This window comes from Phacochoerus africanus, chromosome 8 (genome assembly GCF_016906955.1).
Source record: "Phacochoerus africanus isolate WHEZ1 chromosome 8, ROS_Pafr_v1, whole genome shotgun sequence".
Classification (NCBI taxonomy): Eukaryota; Metazoa; Chordata; class Mammalia; order Artiodactyla; family Suidae; genus Phacochoerus; species Phacochoerus africanus.
Genome location: NC_062551.1, coordinates 77,705,316 through 77,723,773, shown reverse-complemented (window position 1 = coordinate 77,723,773; position 18,458 = coordinate 77,705,316). Strand labels below are relative to the sequence as shown.

General features: G+C 50.7%; 1 protein-coding gene across 5 annotated transcripts in view; it reads left to right on the top strand.

Annotated features, from left to right (window-relative positions):
* Nucleotides 1–18,458, top strand: part of TMCO4 (transmembrane and coiled-coil domains 4) — an 86,588-nt gene that overhangs the window by 61,740 nt on the left and 6,390 nt on the right. For all 5 annotated transcript variants that reach the window (XM_047792216.1, XM_047792217.1, XM_047792214.1 and 2 more), the window contains 2 exons: nucleotides 13,347–13,464; nucleotides 15,933–16,047. In XM_047792216.1, coding sequence (XP_047648172.1) covers nucleotides 13,347–13,464; nucleotides 15,933–16,047 — 233 coding nt within the window. The remainder of the gene's footprint in view (nucleotides 1–13,346; nucleotides 13,465–15,932; nucleotides 16,048–18,458) is intronic.

The window sequence follows — 18,458 nt, the reverse complement described above, 5'->3', positions numbered from 1 at the left end:
GAATGGAGCAAAACATGGGATTCATTTGCTGCTTTAATCTAAACTAATAGGGTTTGGTTTGGGGGTTCCTGTGTGGCACACCGGGTTAAGACGTGCTTGGTGACTGGCTAAGATCATTGTTCGGCAGTGGCTTACAGTCTTGAAAACATGAGACAGTTGTAAAGGGTATTAACACTCAGTATAATCCCAGTGTGATGATCAGAGGCGCTCCCGAGACATCACCTTGGGGTCAGACAGTTCATCTTTTGTCCCATAAACACGGGACATTGTGGATTCCTAGACTGAGGGTTCTGATGAACACGTGGAATCACCTGGTGCAGACCTTTACGCACCCAGCATCGCCTTGACATCCTCCATTAGCCGCCTCTCCTGGCACCTGCTTACTTGCTTCCAGGGACAGGAGGCTTACTACTCTGCCCAGGGTGGTTAGGGACTTAGGAACGGATGGATTTGATCTGAGAGTCGGTGGCTCATGGGCTGTGCGACATCAGGCCCTGCTCAGAGAGTCAGTTAAGGATGCTTATGTTCACATATTTCCAGGGAGGCCCCTAGCCCCTCAGCAGAGCCCCCAGGGCTTCAGTGCCTGGGTGGCCCAGGTCTGCTCCTAGGCTTTTCAGAAACATGATTTTACCCATTTTGAAGCCAGAGCCGATCAGAGTCCCATGAAGCAGATTCACAAGAGACGGTGTTGGGAATGGAATGCTGATTTCAGGCCATCAGTAATTGTCACTTTCAAGGAGATGCAGTCGCTGTCCCTGCTCACTGGCAAGAGCTTGTGGGAAAGTAAAATATCTGCCGAAGCTTCTCTCCACAGAGGGGGGAGGGCATCCTTCTTTCCCTGGCCACGTGAGCCCTGATGGCCATGGAAGACCCTCCCAGTCTCACGGACAGATCCCCTCTCCAGAACCCCTCTCAGCCCCCGCCCCCTTGACCTCCCCCTCCCTTAGAATTTTGTATAAACAGGTCCTGTCAGGAGTTCCCCTTCTGGCTCAGCAAGTTACCAACCCGACTGGTATCCATGAGGATGGGGGTTTGGTCCCCGGCCTCACTCAGTGGGTCAAGGATCTGGCGTTGCCGTGAGCTGGGGTGTGGCTGTGGCCTAGGCGGGCAGCTGCCACTCCAATTCGACCCCTGGCCTGGGAACCTCCATATGCTGCAGGTGTGGCCCTAAAAAGCAAACAAACAAACAAAAAACCCAGGTCCTGTGCTAGAGAAATCTAGACCCTCTGCAGGGAGGGCACTCCCCTGTGGGGTTTGGGGATTCCAGCAGGGGGAGAAAGCACCCCAGCTCTCCTTAATTTACATATTAATAAGCCTTCTCAGTTCACAGCCTTCCTGTGATGGAAACTGTTGGGGTTTTTTCCTTGTATCTCAGATGTCTGTGACCATCATGCCTGCTTGGCCAATGTGACCAAAACCGTTGTCTTTTAGAACATTGCCAGGCCTGGTTGGCAGAACAGAAGATTAGAACATTCCTGCCCTGTGGGTCCTGTGTTCCCCCACTATGTGTTTCAGTGACAGCGTCTGAGTTGGAGGCCTCCGGTCCCTGCCACCCCAGCACAGATGTGCCCTTGTGAACTCTGACCTTTCAGGTCTTTAATACATTCTTTTTTTTTTTTTTTTTTTGCTTTTTAGGGCCACACCCTTGGCATATGGAGGTTCATAGCTGTAGCCACTGGCCTACACCAGAGGCACAGCAACACTGGATCCTTAACCCACTAAGCAAGGCCAGGGATCGAACCCACGTCCTCATGGATGCTACTAGGGTTCGTTAACCACTGAGCCACAACAGGAACTCCAATGGTTCTTTATCCTTTATTTCTTCCTTCTTTGGTTCACTCATTTACCCAGACATGCATTTATTTATTTAGGCAAAGCCCATTTGCAGGACTTCTCAGGAAATACAGATAAATATCAAACATCAGGACCACACAGAAGGCATGAACCATTTGGGAAGCCCCAGTGAAGGGGAGTGGACCCTGCAGCCAGGCCTGGACCTGAATCCCAGCTCTGTCACTTACTAGCTGAGCACATGTACCGAAGTCCCTGTGCCTCAGTCTCCTCATGTGCGAAATGGGTCTAGTAATACCTTCTTCAGAGGATGATTGAAGCATTAAGTAGGGAACTGTGTGGAAGGCACTTAGCAGAAGGCTGGTGAATAGTAGGCATTTATCAACCGCTGTCTTTGTCACTGTCACTGTCATTATCGTATTTTCCCTTATTACCCAGTTGCTGTAACTGAGCCGTGAATTTAGCCACCCACTTCCTAGCAATCAAAACAAAAACAGCCTCTCACTTCCCTGAGGGGACCTGGAGATGCCAGCACCACAGGCAACGAGGCCTTCCATTTCAGCCTGACTCACTTTCTGAGGGTTGTGCCCTCTCCTTTCAGGAGTTAAGTGCTCAAGCTCAGGCTTAATTAGCCATCCGAGCCTCAAACAGCTCAGCCTTTGCCCAGCTAGACAAGTTACCTACCAGGAGCCGTGGGCACGGCCTCGTGGCTGGGAATGACCTTTCCAGGGTGCTGCCTAATTGTCAGGAAGGTGGTGGCAGGGGTGTCAGCAGGACACCCAGGCTGGAGATAATGATTTCTTTGGCTTTGAGCACCTGGGTACTCGGAAGAATGTTAATTGGGCGACAAGTCCCAAGTTGGGTTTTCATTTGGGTGATTTTACATTCTCTCATTTAGCAGTTGCTGGAGATTGAGGCTCCAGGGGACTGTTGTTGAACCTGGCTCATGCCTTAGAGAGTGGTGGAAAACGTGGTTTTAATTCATCCTGCCATATTTCTCTGCAGAAGTTTAAGGGAGAATAGCTGCTCATCTCCAGAATAAGAAGCCATCCTTCCAAGGTGGCAATGGGGGCGGGGGGGTGGGGTGGAGCTGTTTATTGAGCACCTCCTATGTGCCAGGTTGGACCAGAATCCAACTCAGTCTTCCCAGTCACCTTGGGAGGTGTGGCATTATGACACCTGGAAGCAGGTGCTGCATTTTCCACATTTACGGAGGGAGAACCAGATGCTCAGGGAGATTATATGATTTGTTCAAGGGCACACAGCCAGGAATGAGCAAATCTGGGATTCTTGTCCAGGTGCGTCTGACTCTGAACCATTTCCCACTGACCCTTCTTTTATGCTGCCTCTTATGATAAGCTTGCTGCCCTCGAATTGCCTATAATCTAGGTAAGAGAATGGCTACCAACCTTAATACAGGTAGAGAACAGTGTCAAATGCTTCACTGCAAGGGCCTAGACATTAAGCGGTTCAGAGGAGGGAGCTTTTCCCTCCAGGGGGCAGGGCAGGCTTCAAGGAGGAGGCAGCAGGCGTTAAGGAACAGATAAGCCTTGAGAGGCTGTGAGGAAAACAGGAGGCCTTAGAGGCGGGAGCTGGCAGCAACAAAGATCCAAAGAGGAAGGTGAACTGTCGGGTGCGAGGGGGAGCATGCAGGCAACCTGAGCCGAGGTTTCTGCTGGGAAGTCGGGAGAAGTAAGATGGGAGAAATGGGACAGGGTCCAGACAAAACTCAGGGCTTGACCTGTCGAGCAGAAAGCAGAGACTTGGCTCTGACTTGAGTCTTTCGTGTCAGTGTTTTCACTTGGGGTATTTATTTATCCATCGATCTGACCATCTATCCATCGCTCAGATGTCTGCTGAGGACCTGCCATGTGCCAGGACCTGTGCAGGGCACAGAGGGGGCAGAGGTCAGCCAGACCCCATCGGCACCTGCCAGGATCTAGGATGGAAAGGGACGCCCTTCTGAGCATGTTCCCTGCTCCACCCCCAGCACCCTGCCTGCAGCTGTGCAAACCACCCCCCCACACACACACCTCTGCTGGTCCTGGAGGTCTGTCTTAGCTCTTATTCGCTTCCCAGAGGCCAGGGTCTCCAGTCCCCAGTTCGGCCCAGCCTTGGACGCCAGACGACAGGGTTGGTTGAACTGCACCCAGTGAAGCCAGTTGATGGAGTGCCCTTCCTGCCAGGCCCTTCTCAGGGAGTGTCTCTTTGATCATCACAGCCAATCTGCGTGGGCCTGAGGCCTCCCTGGCTCCCACAGCACAGCTCTCTCCACTGCCCCACAAGGGGTCCTGGACCCATTAATTTTACAGCGAGTGTTTCCCTGGCTTGTCCAGGCTGTATGGCTAGTGAAAGGCAGGGTCAGGGCTTCCCTCAGGGACCCCAGGGAGCAGCGGGTGCTCAGAGGTGTGGTGAACCCACCCCTTGGCAGGTGGCCTTCCAGGAAGGCCCTGGAGCATTTGGGGTCGCCACAGCACCACCTTGCGGTGACTTTCCGGGCACGCACTTCGAAAGCCCAGCATGGAGTGGGTTTCCAGCAAGTGCTTCCACCTGCTGCCTTTGCTGTCTTTCATTGAGGACTTAGCAGAACTGAGCAGCTGCTCCCGCTTCCTGAGAAATTTCCACATCACCAGCTACATCCTTTTTGTTTGCATTTATTATGCGTCAAAGACACGAAGAGGGAGAGGAAGAAATATTTACCAATTACCTGCTGAAACGGGGTGTTTCCAGGCATCATCCCATGGAACCTTCTCAGCAGCCCTTCAGGTCAGCAATTCTTGGGCCATTTTCCAGATGAGGAAATGGAGAGGCGTGGTCTGACCCGGCTCCCATGGCCAGGTAATGCAGGGCCCCTTCCGACCCCTGCTCGCATCAGAGCAGAAGAAGCTCTGCCCTCCGAAGCATGGCTGGACTTTCTGGTAGCAGCTGCCTAGAATGTGCGGTTATTTCAGTGAACTTTCTTTTCCCAGATGAAAATCAGGAGGAAATGGTCTGAAAAAGAATTTCTTGTAAGAAAAGAAAAAATTGGATCCCATTAGTGATGTCCCCTTTTTTCTTAATGACCCAAACTGAAAAGATCAGGCTCCTATGGCACAATTTTCTAAAAGATGGAAGGGAACTTGGATGGGATTGTCCTTGAAAATGCCACCGCCTCCCAGAGGTCCCTGGGAGGCCCCTGCCATGTAGCAAACCCACGTGGAGAAAGTCATTGGCAGAGAAGAGGAAGAGCAGTGACCACATCCGTGATGTGTCTCCAGTTATCCCACCGGGAACCTGGACTCAGGAGCTCCATGGATGCACATTCATGCTCAGAGGGACATTCAGAGATGCAGGCTGCTGCCGGATCCGGGCTGCTTCACAGTCTGGGGCTCCACGTTTGACGGGGCTCTTCATGCAGGGAGATGGCGGAGTTTGTCATCGAGGCTGACTACCACCTGCAGCTTTATCAGTGAGCTTTGCCCGGCCTGTGCCTCACCTGCAATCGATGTGCCATCTGTTTCAGGAATGGAATGAGGAGTTGTAAAGCTTGGGAGGAGGTAAGAGGAAGCAGCCACAGGGAAATTTTATTTTACACCAGTCACATTAATTACCCAGGCGAAACAGGACCACCTTTTCAAAGAACTGCTGTCCAGAAGCAAGCCTGACATTGTAGTCCAGAGACCAGCAAAAGCACACTGGACTCAGACTTGCTAAACTATAGCCAGTGCCGTGGACACCGGCACGTTGTGACCCTTAGGAGGATGATAATGACGCCTGTGGATTGATGGTCAGGTTCCCGACCACAGGCATCATCACACAGGTTTGTTGGTCGGGTCATTTCCATGTAGCGTGGGGATTCCAATTTCATGTCGTTACTTAAATTTATTTTATAAGGAACTATTACCTCAACTGGAAACTCAGTATTGTCATACATGAAAGGAACCATTAAAAAATTAAAATAAGAGTTCCCATTGTGGCTCGGTGGGTTAAGAACCTGACATCGTGTCCATCCAGATGCAAGTTTGATCCTTTGCCTCACTCAGTGAGTTAAGTATCTGGCATTGCCGCAACCTTGGGTGTCGATAACGGCTAGGATCGGCATTACTGTGGCTGTGATGTAGACTGGCGGCTACAGCTCTAATTCAACCCCTGGCCCAGGAACTTCCATATGATGCAGGTATGGCCCTAAAAAGGAAAAAGGAAAATAAAACATAAAACAGTGCAGGGAGTTCCATCATGGCTCAGTGATAATGAACCTGCCTAGTATTCATGAAGACTCAGGTTCAATCCCTGGCCTCTCTCAGTGGGTTGAGGATCCAGCATTGCCTTGAGCTGTAGCGTAGGTCACAGATGTGGCTCGGATCTGGTGTTGCTGTGGCTGTGGTGTAGGCCGGCAGCTGCAGCCTCTGATTCACCCCCTAGCCCGGACACTTCCATGTGCCACAGGTGTGGCCATAAAAAGACAAAAAATAAATAAATAAAATAATGCAATTAAGATCTAACATGATGATATTCTAAGCCTGGGAACAGGATTTTCTTTTTTTTTTTTCCCCCACTCTTTAAAAGCCATTTATTCATAATTATTCTGCACTTATTACCTCTTACTCTTAGTTATTTTCTGTGAATAAGCTGAAAGACACTCCCCCGTGGGTGACATAGACAAGTAAATTAACAATAGAAGCATCCACAGAGTTCGACGAAAATAAAGTGTAGAGCCATCCAGAAGAACCTTCAAATGAGTCTTCACTCCACCACTCCAAGGTGATAGGAAGAAAAGAAAACTGAGTGCCAAGACGTGTATAAGTGCCTCGGCGTTAGGGATCCTAGGTCATGGGGAACTGCAGGAAGTTGGATATGATTAGAAGAATTGATATGATTAAAAGAACTGATATGGTTAGAAGAATGTGTGCAAGATGAGTATCAGTTGATAGAGGAGCCTGGAGAAGTGCTCAGGACTTATCTGTATCTCGTACAACAGAGGTCAAGGTTTATATCAAGGACGGGAGCCAACGACATCTTTTTGTCAAGGGAGTATCAGTCCGAGTTGTAAGAACAGGCTTTTCTTTTTAAAAGCCTGCCCTTTTTTCTTTTAAGAGGGAGATGACTCACATAGAATGGAGAAACATTAGAAGTATACTAGCAATTTCTGGAGCAGTCATAGAGTGAACTAGCCTGAAAATTCTTCCACTACAAATACTCCAGAAATGCTAAATAAACTATATAGCAAATACCTCTTTAAATGCTTAGCTGAGCTCCCAAAAAGTAGAGGAAATCAGAGGAACCAGGAGGGAGCAGAAGGGCAGAGTAATGAGCATGTTGCCCTCACTGGAGGGGGAGTGTGTCTCCTTGGGGGGTTCCCAGACATGGAGCCATACCTCACTTGGGCTTAGGGTTCAGGGTTTTTTTGTTTGTTTGTTTTAATTCTCAGCCACCCCGCGGGATGTGGAGCCTAAGCCAGGGATCAGATCCGAGTGGCATTTGCCACCTACACCAGAGCTATGGCAACACCATATCCTTTAACCCCCTTTCCTGGGCTGGAGATTGAACCTGCATCCTAGCGCTGGAGAGTCGCCACCAATCCTGTTCCGCCACAGTGGGAACTCCTCAAATGTATACTACCTGCATGATCTAAGAATTCCCACCATCAAAATATTGACACCAGACTACTCCAGAGAAAAATAGATCCTTAATCCAAACCACACAGATTCCCACTGAAGAGCGGCTTGAACGATGAGCTCAAATTCTAGACTTAAAAGACACGGGGTGGGGGAACACAGCGGGGGAAACCCACCATGTAGGAAAGTTACAGACAAACATCAGGATTAGTCCCTCAGTCTAAAAGAGCAGCCTGGAGAAGCAGCCCCCTCAAAAAATAAGGTTTGGAGTTCCCACTGTGGCGCAATGGGACCAGCAGCTTCTCTGCAGCACCAGGACTCAGGTTCTGGCCCCAACCCAGCATGGTGGGTTAAAAGGATCTGGCGTTACTGCAGCTGTGGCATTTACCCTCCGATTGGGAAGCTGAGGTTATGTGCTGAGATGCGGGCTGATTGCCACAACTCCCCATCAAAAAAGAAGAGCGGCATGTTTCATGGGGACCCCTCTTTCCTTTTCTTTGCAGTATCGTTTCACGCACTTGGTTTGGTAGATGGTCCCAAGATTACCAAAGCAGAAGGCCATGCGCCTGTGGCCCAGTGCACACGTCAGAATATTAATCTATTCTAGGTGTGTCTTGGATCAACCAAATTGGAACTATTTCATCTTGGCAAGTTGTATTGTTCTGATTTTGATATACCATTTTAGAAGATGTCACAGTTATCAGGGGACATATGTTTTGACTCAAGATTATATTTGATCACAAAAGGAAGTGGGACAGAAGAGGAGGAGAGAAAATGTAGGAATAACTGAACTCCACTCTGCCCTTTAACTGTGTGTAACCTTGGGCAAATTACATAATGTCTTCCCATCATAAAATGGGAGCAGTCGTGCTCCCCTCCTAGGAGCATCCTGCAAAGTAAATGAAATGAAGCCCCTTGTGATGCAGCGGGTTAAGGATCCAGCATTGTCACTGCAGTGGCTCGGGGGGGCTGCTGTGGCTCAGATTTGACCCGGGGCCCGGAAACTTCCTCATGCCACAGGCATGGCCAAAAAAAAAAAAAAGTAAGTGAAATGATATATGCATAAAGCACTTAGCCTATCCTGGGGTAAGCTACAGTGATGATGCTGCTGCTAAAGAAAAGAAGGAGGGGGATTAAGAAATAGAATACCAGAACGCGGCGTTTAAAAACAAAAGCAAAACCGTCTTTGCAGCACGATCTCTCTCTCCAGTTTCATTTCCAGCCCCTTTGAAGTTAGACCAACATGACTGCCCATGATGTTTGAAGAATAAAACCAAGGCAGAAGAGTTTGTCAAGGGAGTTCCCATCGTGGTTCAGCAGTAGGGAACCCGACTAGTATCCATGAGGACACAGGTTCGATCCCTGGCCTCTCTCAGTGGGTTAAGGATCCTTCGTTGCTGTGGCTGTGGCATAGGCTGGCATCCACAGCTCCAATTTGAACCCTGGCCTGGGAGTTTCCATGTGCCACAGGTGCAGCCCTAAAAAGACCAAAAAAAAAAAAAAAAAGGTTGTCCATAACCTCAGATATGTTTGGACATCCTGACCCTTGAATTTCTAAACTCCCACTTGGCTGAAAACTATTTCTGGCTGTCACTAGATGTCGGCTGAAATGCAAAACAGATTGTCATCCGGTCAACTGGCTCTTTCATCTCTGTCATTGCAGGCACCCCATTTGATGTGATTTCTTTCCCTTCCATGGAATCGCTTCTATATGCTTTGTCCTCAGACAGACCCGGCTTTAGCCCCCACACCAGAGAGAGGGGTGGAAGGCGAAGAGAGGTCAGGCATGCAGATTAATTTCCAGGGTCCCGGGATGCTAGTAAGAGCCTTACCACTTGGCCAAATGAAAGCCACAGAATCAAAAGGAAAAGATGAAGGCTTCTGCCTTCCCTAAAGAATTCATCCCAACTCCTTATAATATAAACAGGTTCCCTTAAACGATTCTTTCCAGTGTAAACCTCATTGCACTGGGGGACCAGGGGGTGGGGGACAGTCAAAGCTTTTCTTTTTCCATCTTCCTTTCCTCCTGGTCCTCCCACCCCTCCTCTCCCCCCACCCTGGCTGCTTCTGGGTGCTTATCATGCGTGCATATGTGTATCTTTGGAGTGGATTTTGCTTAGATGCAGGTCATATCATTTTCTTCAAGGTCTGTTTTCCGGACCCGTAGTCAGGAGATAATTTCCACCTTCGTTTCCCACCTTATCACTCGCTGCACACACGACCCCCTGCCAGGAGGGGGAAAATCCTCCTTCTTTTTTGCCTCTCAAACTTTGGTCTTTGCAGCCCAGGAGCATCTCATTACTGACAGTGCAATAGGCCTGCGGGAGTGTGTGATGCTGCCTTTCCAGCTGTTGAAGGAGATTTCTGTGTAACTCCCAGAAGAGGCTGTTCAGAAATACCTGGGAAGTGCTGCCTGGGTCTGCCTCACTCTCAGAAAGCTCGCCAAACGGAACAGACAGAGTGAAGCAGGGCCAGGGGGCGGGGATGGTGTTTATTCCCCGTGACAAAGGGTCCCCCCTCCTTGTACACAGGGATTCTCTGTGGGACTCTGAAAGCACCGGCCATACTTGGTATATTTTAAGAATGTGAAATTTGACGAAAGCTCAATTTGTATATAGTTTTCAAGACCAAGGCTATTGTATAAAAGGGATGCTTGCTATCCTGAAGAACGGCCCGTTCTCAGCCCATGTAGGGATTTTTGTTTGTTTTTGCTTTTTAGGGCTATGCCTGAGGCGTATGGAAATTCCCAGGGTAGGGTCGAATCGGAGCCACAGCTGCCCTCCTATACCACAGCCACAGCAATGCAGGATCCAAGCCAAGGACCTGTATGTACCACAGCTCACAGCAATGCCAGATCCTTAACCTACTGAGCGAGGCCAGGGATCGAACTCACATCCTCACGGATACTAGCCAGATTCATTTCTGCCGAGCCATGACGGGAACTCCCTGTTTATTTGTTTTTAAAAAGCTCAGACAGTCTCCAGACTGCAAGAAGTGCAGGTGGTGAAAGTGTCTTGTCAGAAATCTGGCATGAAGTACTGAAGGCATGATAAGAGCAGTTGACAAGATAGAAACTGATTTATCTAAATTCTGAGTGATAAAAGTGAGGATGGTTGCACAACAGCGTGGATATACTTAAGGCTACTGAACTGTATGCTTCGAAGTAGCTCCACTATGTGTATTTTATCATAAGTTGAAACGTTTTTAAGTTGAGTGCGGAAATGTTTAGCCATCGTTCACAGCTCTGCAGCTGCTTCTCTCCAGAGGCTCTGCTCTGAAGGGGACCAGAGCTACTGCCTACCACCACCACGTGCCTGGCATCACCACTTTTCAGCACTAACTCCTGCAGTAGTGCCTACAGTTAGTGGCCGGCTAGCAGTGGGCACAGTGACTATAACAGCTGCGCCACCGCCAAAGACAGTGCTTCATGCTACCATTTCTACCCTGTCGCCAAACCGATCATCTGCCTGGGCATAAACAGTGGGCACCACTGGCCAAGCCGTGGGCCAAACCCCACCCTGAACATACAACCTCACTCCAGCCCTGGGAAATCGTATTCCTGTCCCCATTATACAGATGAGGAAGCTGAGGTTCCAAGTTATTAAATAGCTTACTTCAGTTCACCCAATGGCAAAAGCAGGATTTAAACACAGATTTCTCTTGTGCCAAAGGTCAAGCCACTTCCCCTGGATTGCCAATTCCCAACCTTTTGTGCAATGGGCCCTTTCTGTTGTTGTCGTCGTCATCTTTTTTGGCCACACCCAAGCTGGTGGAAGTTCCTGGGCCAGGGATTGAACCTGTGCCACAGCAGTGACCCAAGCTAATGCAGTGACTACACCAGAACCCTTTTTTTTTTTTTTTTTGCTTTTTAGGACCACACCCAAGGCATATGGAAGTTCCCAGCCTATACCACAGCACAGCAATCAATGCCAGATCCACGCCGCATCGGTGACCTACACTACAGCTCATGGCAACACCGGATCCTTAACCCACTGAGCAAGGCCAGGGATTGAACCCTCATCCTCATGGATGCTAGTTGGGTTCCTTTCTGCTGAGCCACCACAGGAACTCCTACACAGGATGCTTAACCCTCTGTGCCACAAGGGAACTCCCACACAGGTCCTTTCTAATGGTGAACATGTCACAGCCTTGCAAATGGTAGTCACACTCAGTGTCCCCTGGTTGAGAAAGTAGATAATGACCAAAAGCTGCCTGAATGCAGGAATCCTGGGAGTTGCAACAGCACCTGATACAGTTTTAGAATCATGACACTGGCTGTGTGAGACAGGAGGCATTTAATTGGCTGACAGTGGTTTATACTCGTGCAATTTCTGAGACCCTCAGAGTCACTCTGGATCTTTGCCCCCAGAGGTGGCGCACCCTGAGCTGCCCCATGAAGCATTGAGCCTCCTGCTATGTAGGCCAAACCCAAGGGATTCTGTTACTGCAGCTGATGTCAGATGCTTCTTAGCAGAGGTCTCCATGAGCCTCTGGCCCTGCCCTCACTGAACCCAGATGTCAGAAGAAGAGACAGACAAACAAGTGGCATGTGGGACTTCTTGCTGTGGCTCAGCAGGTTAAGAACCCGACTAGTATCCTTGAGGGTGCAGGTTTGATCCCCGGCCTTACTCAGTGGGTTAAGGATCTGGTGTTGCCACAAGATGTAGCATAGCTCCCAGATGCGGTTCAGCTCCCACATTTCGGTGGCTGTGGCGTAGGCCAGCAGCTTCAGCTCAGATTTGACCCCTAGCCAGGAAACTTCTATATGCCAAAAAAAAAAAAAAAAGTGAGAGGTGACCAGAAGAAAAATACAGCCGGGTCAGGGGGGCAGAGTGATGGAGGAAGAGGATGCAGTGCTTGTGCCCCACTGTTCTGTGGGTCTAGAACAGTGCTTCTCAGAGTGTGGTGCGCCCAGCTGTCCATGAACTGTCAGTTTCCAGTCTGCAAGGAGATCAGAGAAACGCTGCTTCTCTGTTTCTGTCCTTACAGGACAGACAGCCCATGGACCAGCCCTCATCCCCTTTCTCCCCCTTCTCCTCTCCACGCCCCCCTTCCTGCCAGGCTGTGCAGACCCCAGGAAACCCATTGCAGAAGAAGGCTCTGGTGTCTCCTGCCTGGCACATGCAGGGAGCCAGGGACAATCAGTTCCTTCTGAAGGGAGACACCCCATCTGAGTTCACGGCCAGTTGTGAGCTTCATGGTTGGTGGAAATAGACCTGGTTTCCACCTTGGGCTGTATCACTTACTAGCCATGTGATCTTGCAAATGTCTTGGGTTTTCCTTAACTCTAAAATGGGAGTAACGGATGGAGTTTCCATCAGGCTCAGCAGAAAGAAATCTGACTAGCATCCATGAGGACACAGGTTCCATCCCTGGCCTTGCTCAGTAGGTTTAGGATCTGGTGTTTCCATGAGCTGCAGTGCAGGTCACTGACGTGGCTCAGATCTGGCGTTGCTATGGCTGTGCTGTAGGCCAACAGCTACAGCTCTGATTTGACTCCTAGCCTGGGAACTTCCATATGCCACAGGTGTGGCCCTAAAAAGCAAAAAATAAATTAAAATAAAACAAAATAAAATGGGAATAACGATGGCACAGCCAGTTAAGGATCCAGCATCGTCACTACCATGACACGGTTGTGGTTCAGGTTCAATCCCTGGTCCCAGAACTTCCTTATGCTGCAGACACAGCCGTAATGAATGAATGAATTAAAATGGGAATAATGGTGCTTTGTAGAAATAGATCAGGTGCCAGAGGGCTGGACCTGGAGCCTGGAGCTCAGTAAAGGGAAGCTGTTGTGACTATGTGTGCATGAGTGTGTGTTTGCATATGTACACGTGTGTGCCCATGCCCGAGTGTGTGCCCGTGTGCGTGACATCCATGTCCCCTGCTGCTACTGCAGAATCCCTCGCGGAGCCCACGGTGGCCAGGGCCGCTGACGGTCTCTTCCGGGTCTCTCTCCAGATTGTCACGGGATCATCGAGGATGTCGTCCTGCTCGGTGCGCCCGTGGAAGGAGAAGCCAAGCACTGGGAGCCTTTCCGGAAGGTGGTATCTGGAAGAATCATCAATGGCTACTGCAGGTCTGTCCATTCCCCGTGCCCCTGGGGAGGTGACAGCCCTCACTGAGCACCTAAAGTGCCCCAGCCCCATGCTGGGGACATGGGTGTTTTAAGGCCTGGCCCTCATCCTGGAGGAGCCCAGGGACTAGTGGGACACTGGCTCTGTTAGGAGCAAGCCCTGGGCCAGGTGTTCTGACATGGGCAGCATCTATCCCCACAGGGGAAAGAACCTGAGCAGGATTCCCCGTGTCTGGCCCAAGACCCATTTATAGGACGAAGGGAGAGGCCAGGCTGGCCACCACGATCTAGGGGAAGAGGGACGTGGGTGAGTGGGATGGGACTGAAAAGCAAAGATTGAGCTCTGCACCCTGACTAAGGTGCTCATGTTGTGCGTTATTTACCAGCACAGGAAGGGAGGGTGGGAACATCCAGGCCAGGCTCGGAGAGCCGTGTCCGGGGCGGGGCTGACAGCCACGGGGGAGCCAGCGCCCACATGAATACTAATCGGGTTCGTTAACCACCGAGCCACGACGGGAACTCTTAATTTTTTTTAAAGGACAATTTTTAAAAAATAAATTTTGAAAAAGAATGGACACAAGTTTGATATCACATGGTCCTCGGTTAAAATCTTGGCTTCCCCATTTACCTCTCTGTCTTTGGGCAAACAAATCTGTTTTTGTGTTTTTGTTTTTTTTTTTCTTTTTAGGGGCGCACCCGCGGCATATGGAGGTTCCCAGGCTAGGAATCAAATCGGAGCTGTAGCTGCCAGCCACAGCCACAGCCACAGCAACGCGGGATCTGAGCGGCGTCTGCAACCCACACCACAGCTCATGGCAAGGCCACATCCTTAACCCACTGAGTGAGACCAGGAATCGAACCCACAACCTCATGATTCCTAATGGGATTCGTTTCCATTGCACCACGACGGGAACTCCTGGACAAACAAATCTGAATCTCAGTATTCTTACCTATAAAATGGGAATTTTCCCTCCTGCACAGGGATTCTAGGGAGATGAAATGAGATTAGGGAGGCTCGGGGCTGGCACTTAGTAGGTGCCCAATAAACGAGAGCAATTATAGTTATTATTCCTGGGCACACTCACAGCACACGATTTTTTTGGTGCCATTGTAAACAGCAAAGGGAAGGAATTAAAATTGCATGTGTGTAATGTGAAAGCAGTGAAATCTTATTAAACCCATCCGTTCTGCTGAGAACCTAAGGCTAATAAGCTTGGTTTGCCATTATTTTGTGAGAGCCTGAGCCATCTCTCTGGAGAGAAGCGGGGAGAAGGAAGGAGAGAAGAGGGGAGAGAGGTTTAGACCAAACAATAACTATAATTTAATGTCTTGGTTAAATTAAGCACCAACCAGGAATCCATATTCTTGGCCCCCAAAGAATATGGTTTCATTCCATGAACCTACTTAAAGGTAAAAAGTGGAGTGAGGGGTGGGGGAGCTTCAGGCCAACACCCCCAAACTATAGACACTTGTAAATTTATAATGTACATTAATAAAGCTCTTTGCAAGTCCATTCACTTTCTTGGGCTTTCACGAATTCCCCGGAAACCAGCCCCAGTGAGCGGTGCTCTGCCCTGTTGTCCTTGAGGAAACCAAAGCTCAGAGAAGGTCAAGTGCCTCACCAAGGTCACACAGCCGAGCCACGAGGTGAACTCAGGCGCACCTGTCTCCCTCCGCAGTGAGAGGGTTTCATTCTGAGCCCCCATGGGGTCCTGCTGTGGTCTCTGCTCCAGTACCATGGCAGCATGGGGGGGAGCTCCAGCCCACAAGTGGCCCCAGGCCCATGAGCAGCCAAGACACCCCTTCAACAGGCCAAGTTGTGTGGTTCGTGCATCAGCACAGCCTGGAGGGAGAGCCATGGAGGCCTGGCTTGCAGGGCACCACCCCCAGGGGGTCCCAGCTTCAGCCCACCCTGTAAGATACACGACTGAGGCACAGTCCTGCCCTCAGCAAGCTCTCTGCCTGGAAGAGGCCAAGACTCGGGAAGGGACACACAGGGGACATGGGGCAAATGTCACAAAAGGAGCACATACCAGGGAGTTCCCATTGTGGCTCAGCAGGTTACAAACCCGACCAGTAACCACGAGGATGTGGGTTCGATCCCTGGCCTCTCTCAGAGGGTTAAGGATCCGGCATCGCTGTGAGTTTCCGTGTAGGAGTGGCCCTAAAAAAAAAAAAAAAAAAAAAAAAGAACTTCAGTTTCCTCATTCATTCATCAGCGGATATTCATCCATCACTCCCCAGCACTGTTCTCTGCTCCGAGAACAGCAGGGAAGAAGCGGCCTCCCTGGAGCTGCCCTGGCCCCGGGCGGGGCTCCCACCGTCGAGCATGTGTGCAGTTGGGCCCTGGTTTCCCACAGAAGCTCTAGCCCCAGCAGGCTTCCCGGGGCCAGCGGGGCCCTCCTGGCATTCGGGCTCTTCCGAGGCCCATGTCCTCCTTCTTCTCAGGTCCATCCCTTCTCCACCCGCAGGGGGGACTGGCTGCTGAGCTTCGTGTACCGCACGTCCTCCGTGCAGCTCCGCGTGGCCGGCCTGCAGCCCGTGCTGCTGGACAGGAGGGTGGAGAACGTGGACCTGTCCTCCGTGGTGAGTACTGCCTGTGCCTCCTGAAGCTGGGGAGGTGGCACTTGGTTACTCCAGCCCAGCGACCTGGGTGCCAGGGACAGTGGCCCCAGCCCAGTCCATCCCAGAGGAGGGAGATGGTAGAATTTGCTAGGGAAGAGGTAACTCCTATTCACAGGCACCATTCTTGACCCAGGGCATCGTTACCAGGCCCTTTGCACACATCATCTCTAACCTACACACGGCCTCTGGGACAGGCACTGTTATCCCCATTTCACAGATTAGGAAACTGAGGCTTAGAAAAGTTTCCATCACACAACTAGCAACTACTAGCCTGGATTTGAACATCCAGAGCCCCTGCCCTTGCCCCTCCGCTACAGCCCTCCCTCCACTCCTTTCCCCACTGCGCGCCCCCTCCCCGCCACAACTCTCCCAGTGCAGATTACAAGTCAGGACAGTCCGATTCTCCTGAAAGTAACCAGAACAACCAGCAGACATAAATGAAGGCTTTCAGGCTGGACCAGAGCAGAACCCCCTGATTGCCAGGCTGTGAAACCATGGGATACAGAGCAGAGAAAGTGTGTTCCAAGGTCCCCTGCCTTGGAATCATCTGGAGAGTTTGTTGAAAAGCCAGATCCCAGGGTCCCCCTGCCCAGACCTCCTAAATCAGACTCTAGGAGTGGAGCCTGCAAGTCTGCATTTTAAACGTACTTGTCAAGGATCCTCATACGTCACAGACCCGGCAGAGCTGCAGATGCAGATGCTAAAGAGAATTCTTGTTGAGGATGGGGTGGAAGGGGGGCCCACCTGGGCAGACAAACAAACCTAGTTTGAGTTTGTAGATCCATCTGTCAGGCTTGAAGGAATCTGGTCCATCTGCCACACATCTGTCATAGGGAGTTAATAGCTTTGTGTATGGACAGCCACCTGATACCATGCTCTGCCCTAAGCTTTTTGCAGCATCCATGTCCCCACTGTACAGATGAGGACACTGAGGCTTTGAGAGACTGAGGGACTTGCCCAGAGCCACACAGCAGGAACACGGCAGAGCAGGACTCAAACTCGGCCTGAAGCCAACGGGCATCGCCCCTGGTTGGGTAGCTATGAGAACCAATGGGACAGGTGCCTGCTTCCAGGAGGGTGAGGATGGTGAGAGCTGCAGTTACGTCCTCAGGCAAACTCAGCCAATGTAAGTCCTTGTGATGCAAGGTCCCGTGAGAATAGGAACTTGGGTTTCCAGTTATCACAGTACTGGCGGCCGTTTATCAAGTGCCAGGCACTTCCCAAGCGTAACCCAGTTTCCCCAGGTTCCATATAACCATAGTTTGGGCCAGCCACACCATCCAGACAGGACCCTCCCTTGGACCCCCAGGCTTCTGAAAACTCCCCTGGGGAGGGGCACTCTGAGGATCCTAGCTTCTCCCTTCTGCTTCAAGAGCAGCCTAGCCCAACGACCCCTCCCTACACACACAAACGCACACACACATGCACGCACACACACACTGCACCTTGTTATGGCGGGGTTGGGGGAGCTGGGCACCCTGACCCACCCCCACCAGCACATCTAACACCAGGTTGCATGTTTATTGAATCTTGACTGAGGGTTGAAGAGAGCACAGGGGGATTCCAGCATAAAAACTTAAAATCTGAACGTTATTAGGCATTGCGACCACTGAAGCCCATGGGCCATGACCTTGCCCCAAGGGCCCCTGCCACTCATGCTGCTTGTCACCATATGGCTGAGGCCAGCCTGTACTCACTTATATCTTTGCTCCTCCAGACTCCCAGGACCATAGCTCACAACTCCTAACCCACCAGAGGAACACAAATGAGGCAGCCCCGTGCCTTCCTAACTGGCAGCTTTGGAGGCTGGTGTTGGTCCAAGAATAAGAGTTTCTAGATTCATCCACCCATTTAACTCCTAGTTAAACAGGCAGTCTTCCCAGGGCGGAAAGGAGCTTCAACCTCTAGAGCCATCTCTTTAGATCATCCTTGTCCCTGATAGATGTGCTTCGTGTGGTGACACCTCACAGCCGTGCTCCACCTACTGTGCAGCATCCCCAAGTCACAGACGAGAAAACTGAGGCCGAAGAGAATAGACTCACCCAGGCAGAGAGTCATGGATCCGGTCTCTGGAACCAGGTCCAGAACCTTGCTGTCCACCTCCTGGGGGTGAGGAAAGTCTGGTAACAAGACCAGGAAACCACGGGATTCTTCACCTCCTGGCCCATATCTGGGGATCTCTATCCTATTTGAGGGTCCCTGTGCCCTGATGGGGTGAAGGGGAGAAGTGGCTTGATGCCTCACCAGCACAAGAGTCACCCTCCACCACAGAACTCAAGGGTGAAAAGGAAGAGCTTGAAAGAAAGTTTTCACCCTGGAAGCCCTGAATGGGGTACGGCGGAAAGAGTACGGCCTTTGGTGCCAGAGAGGCC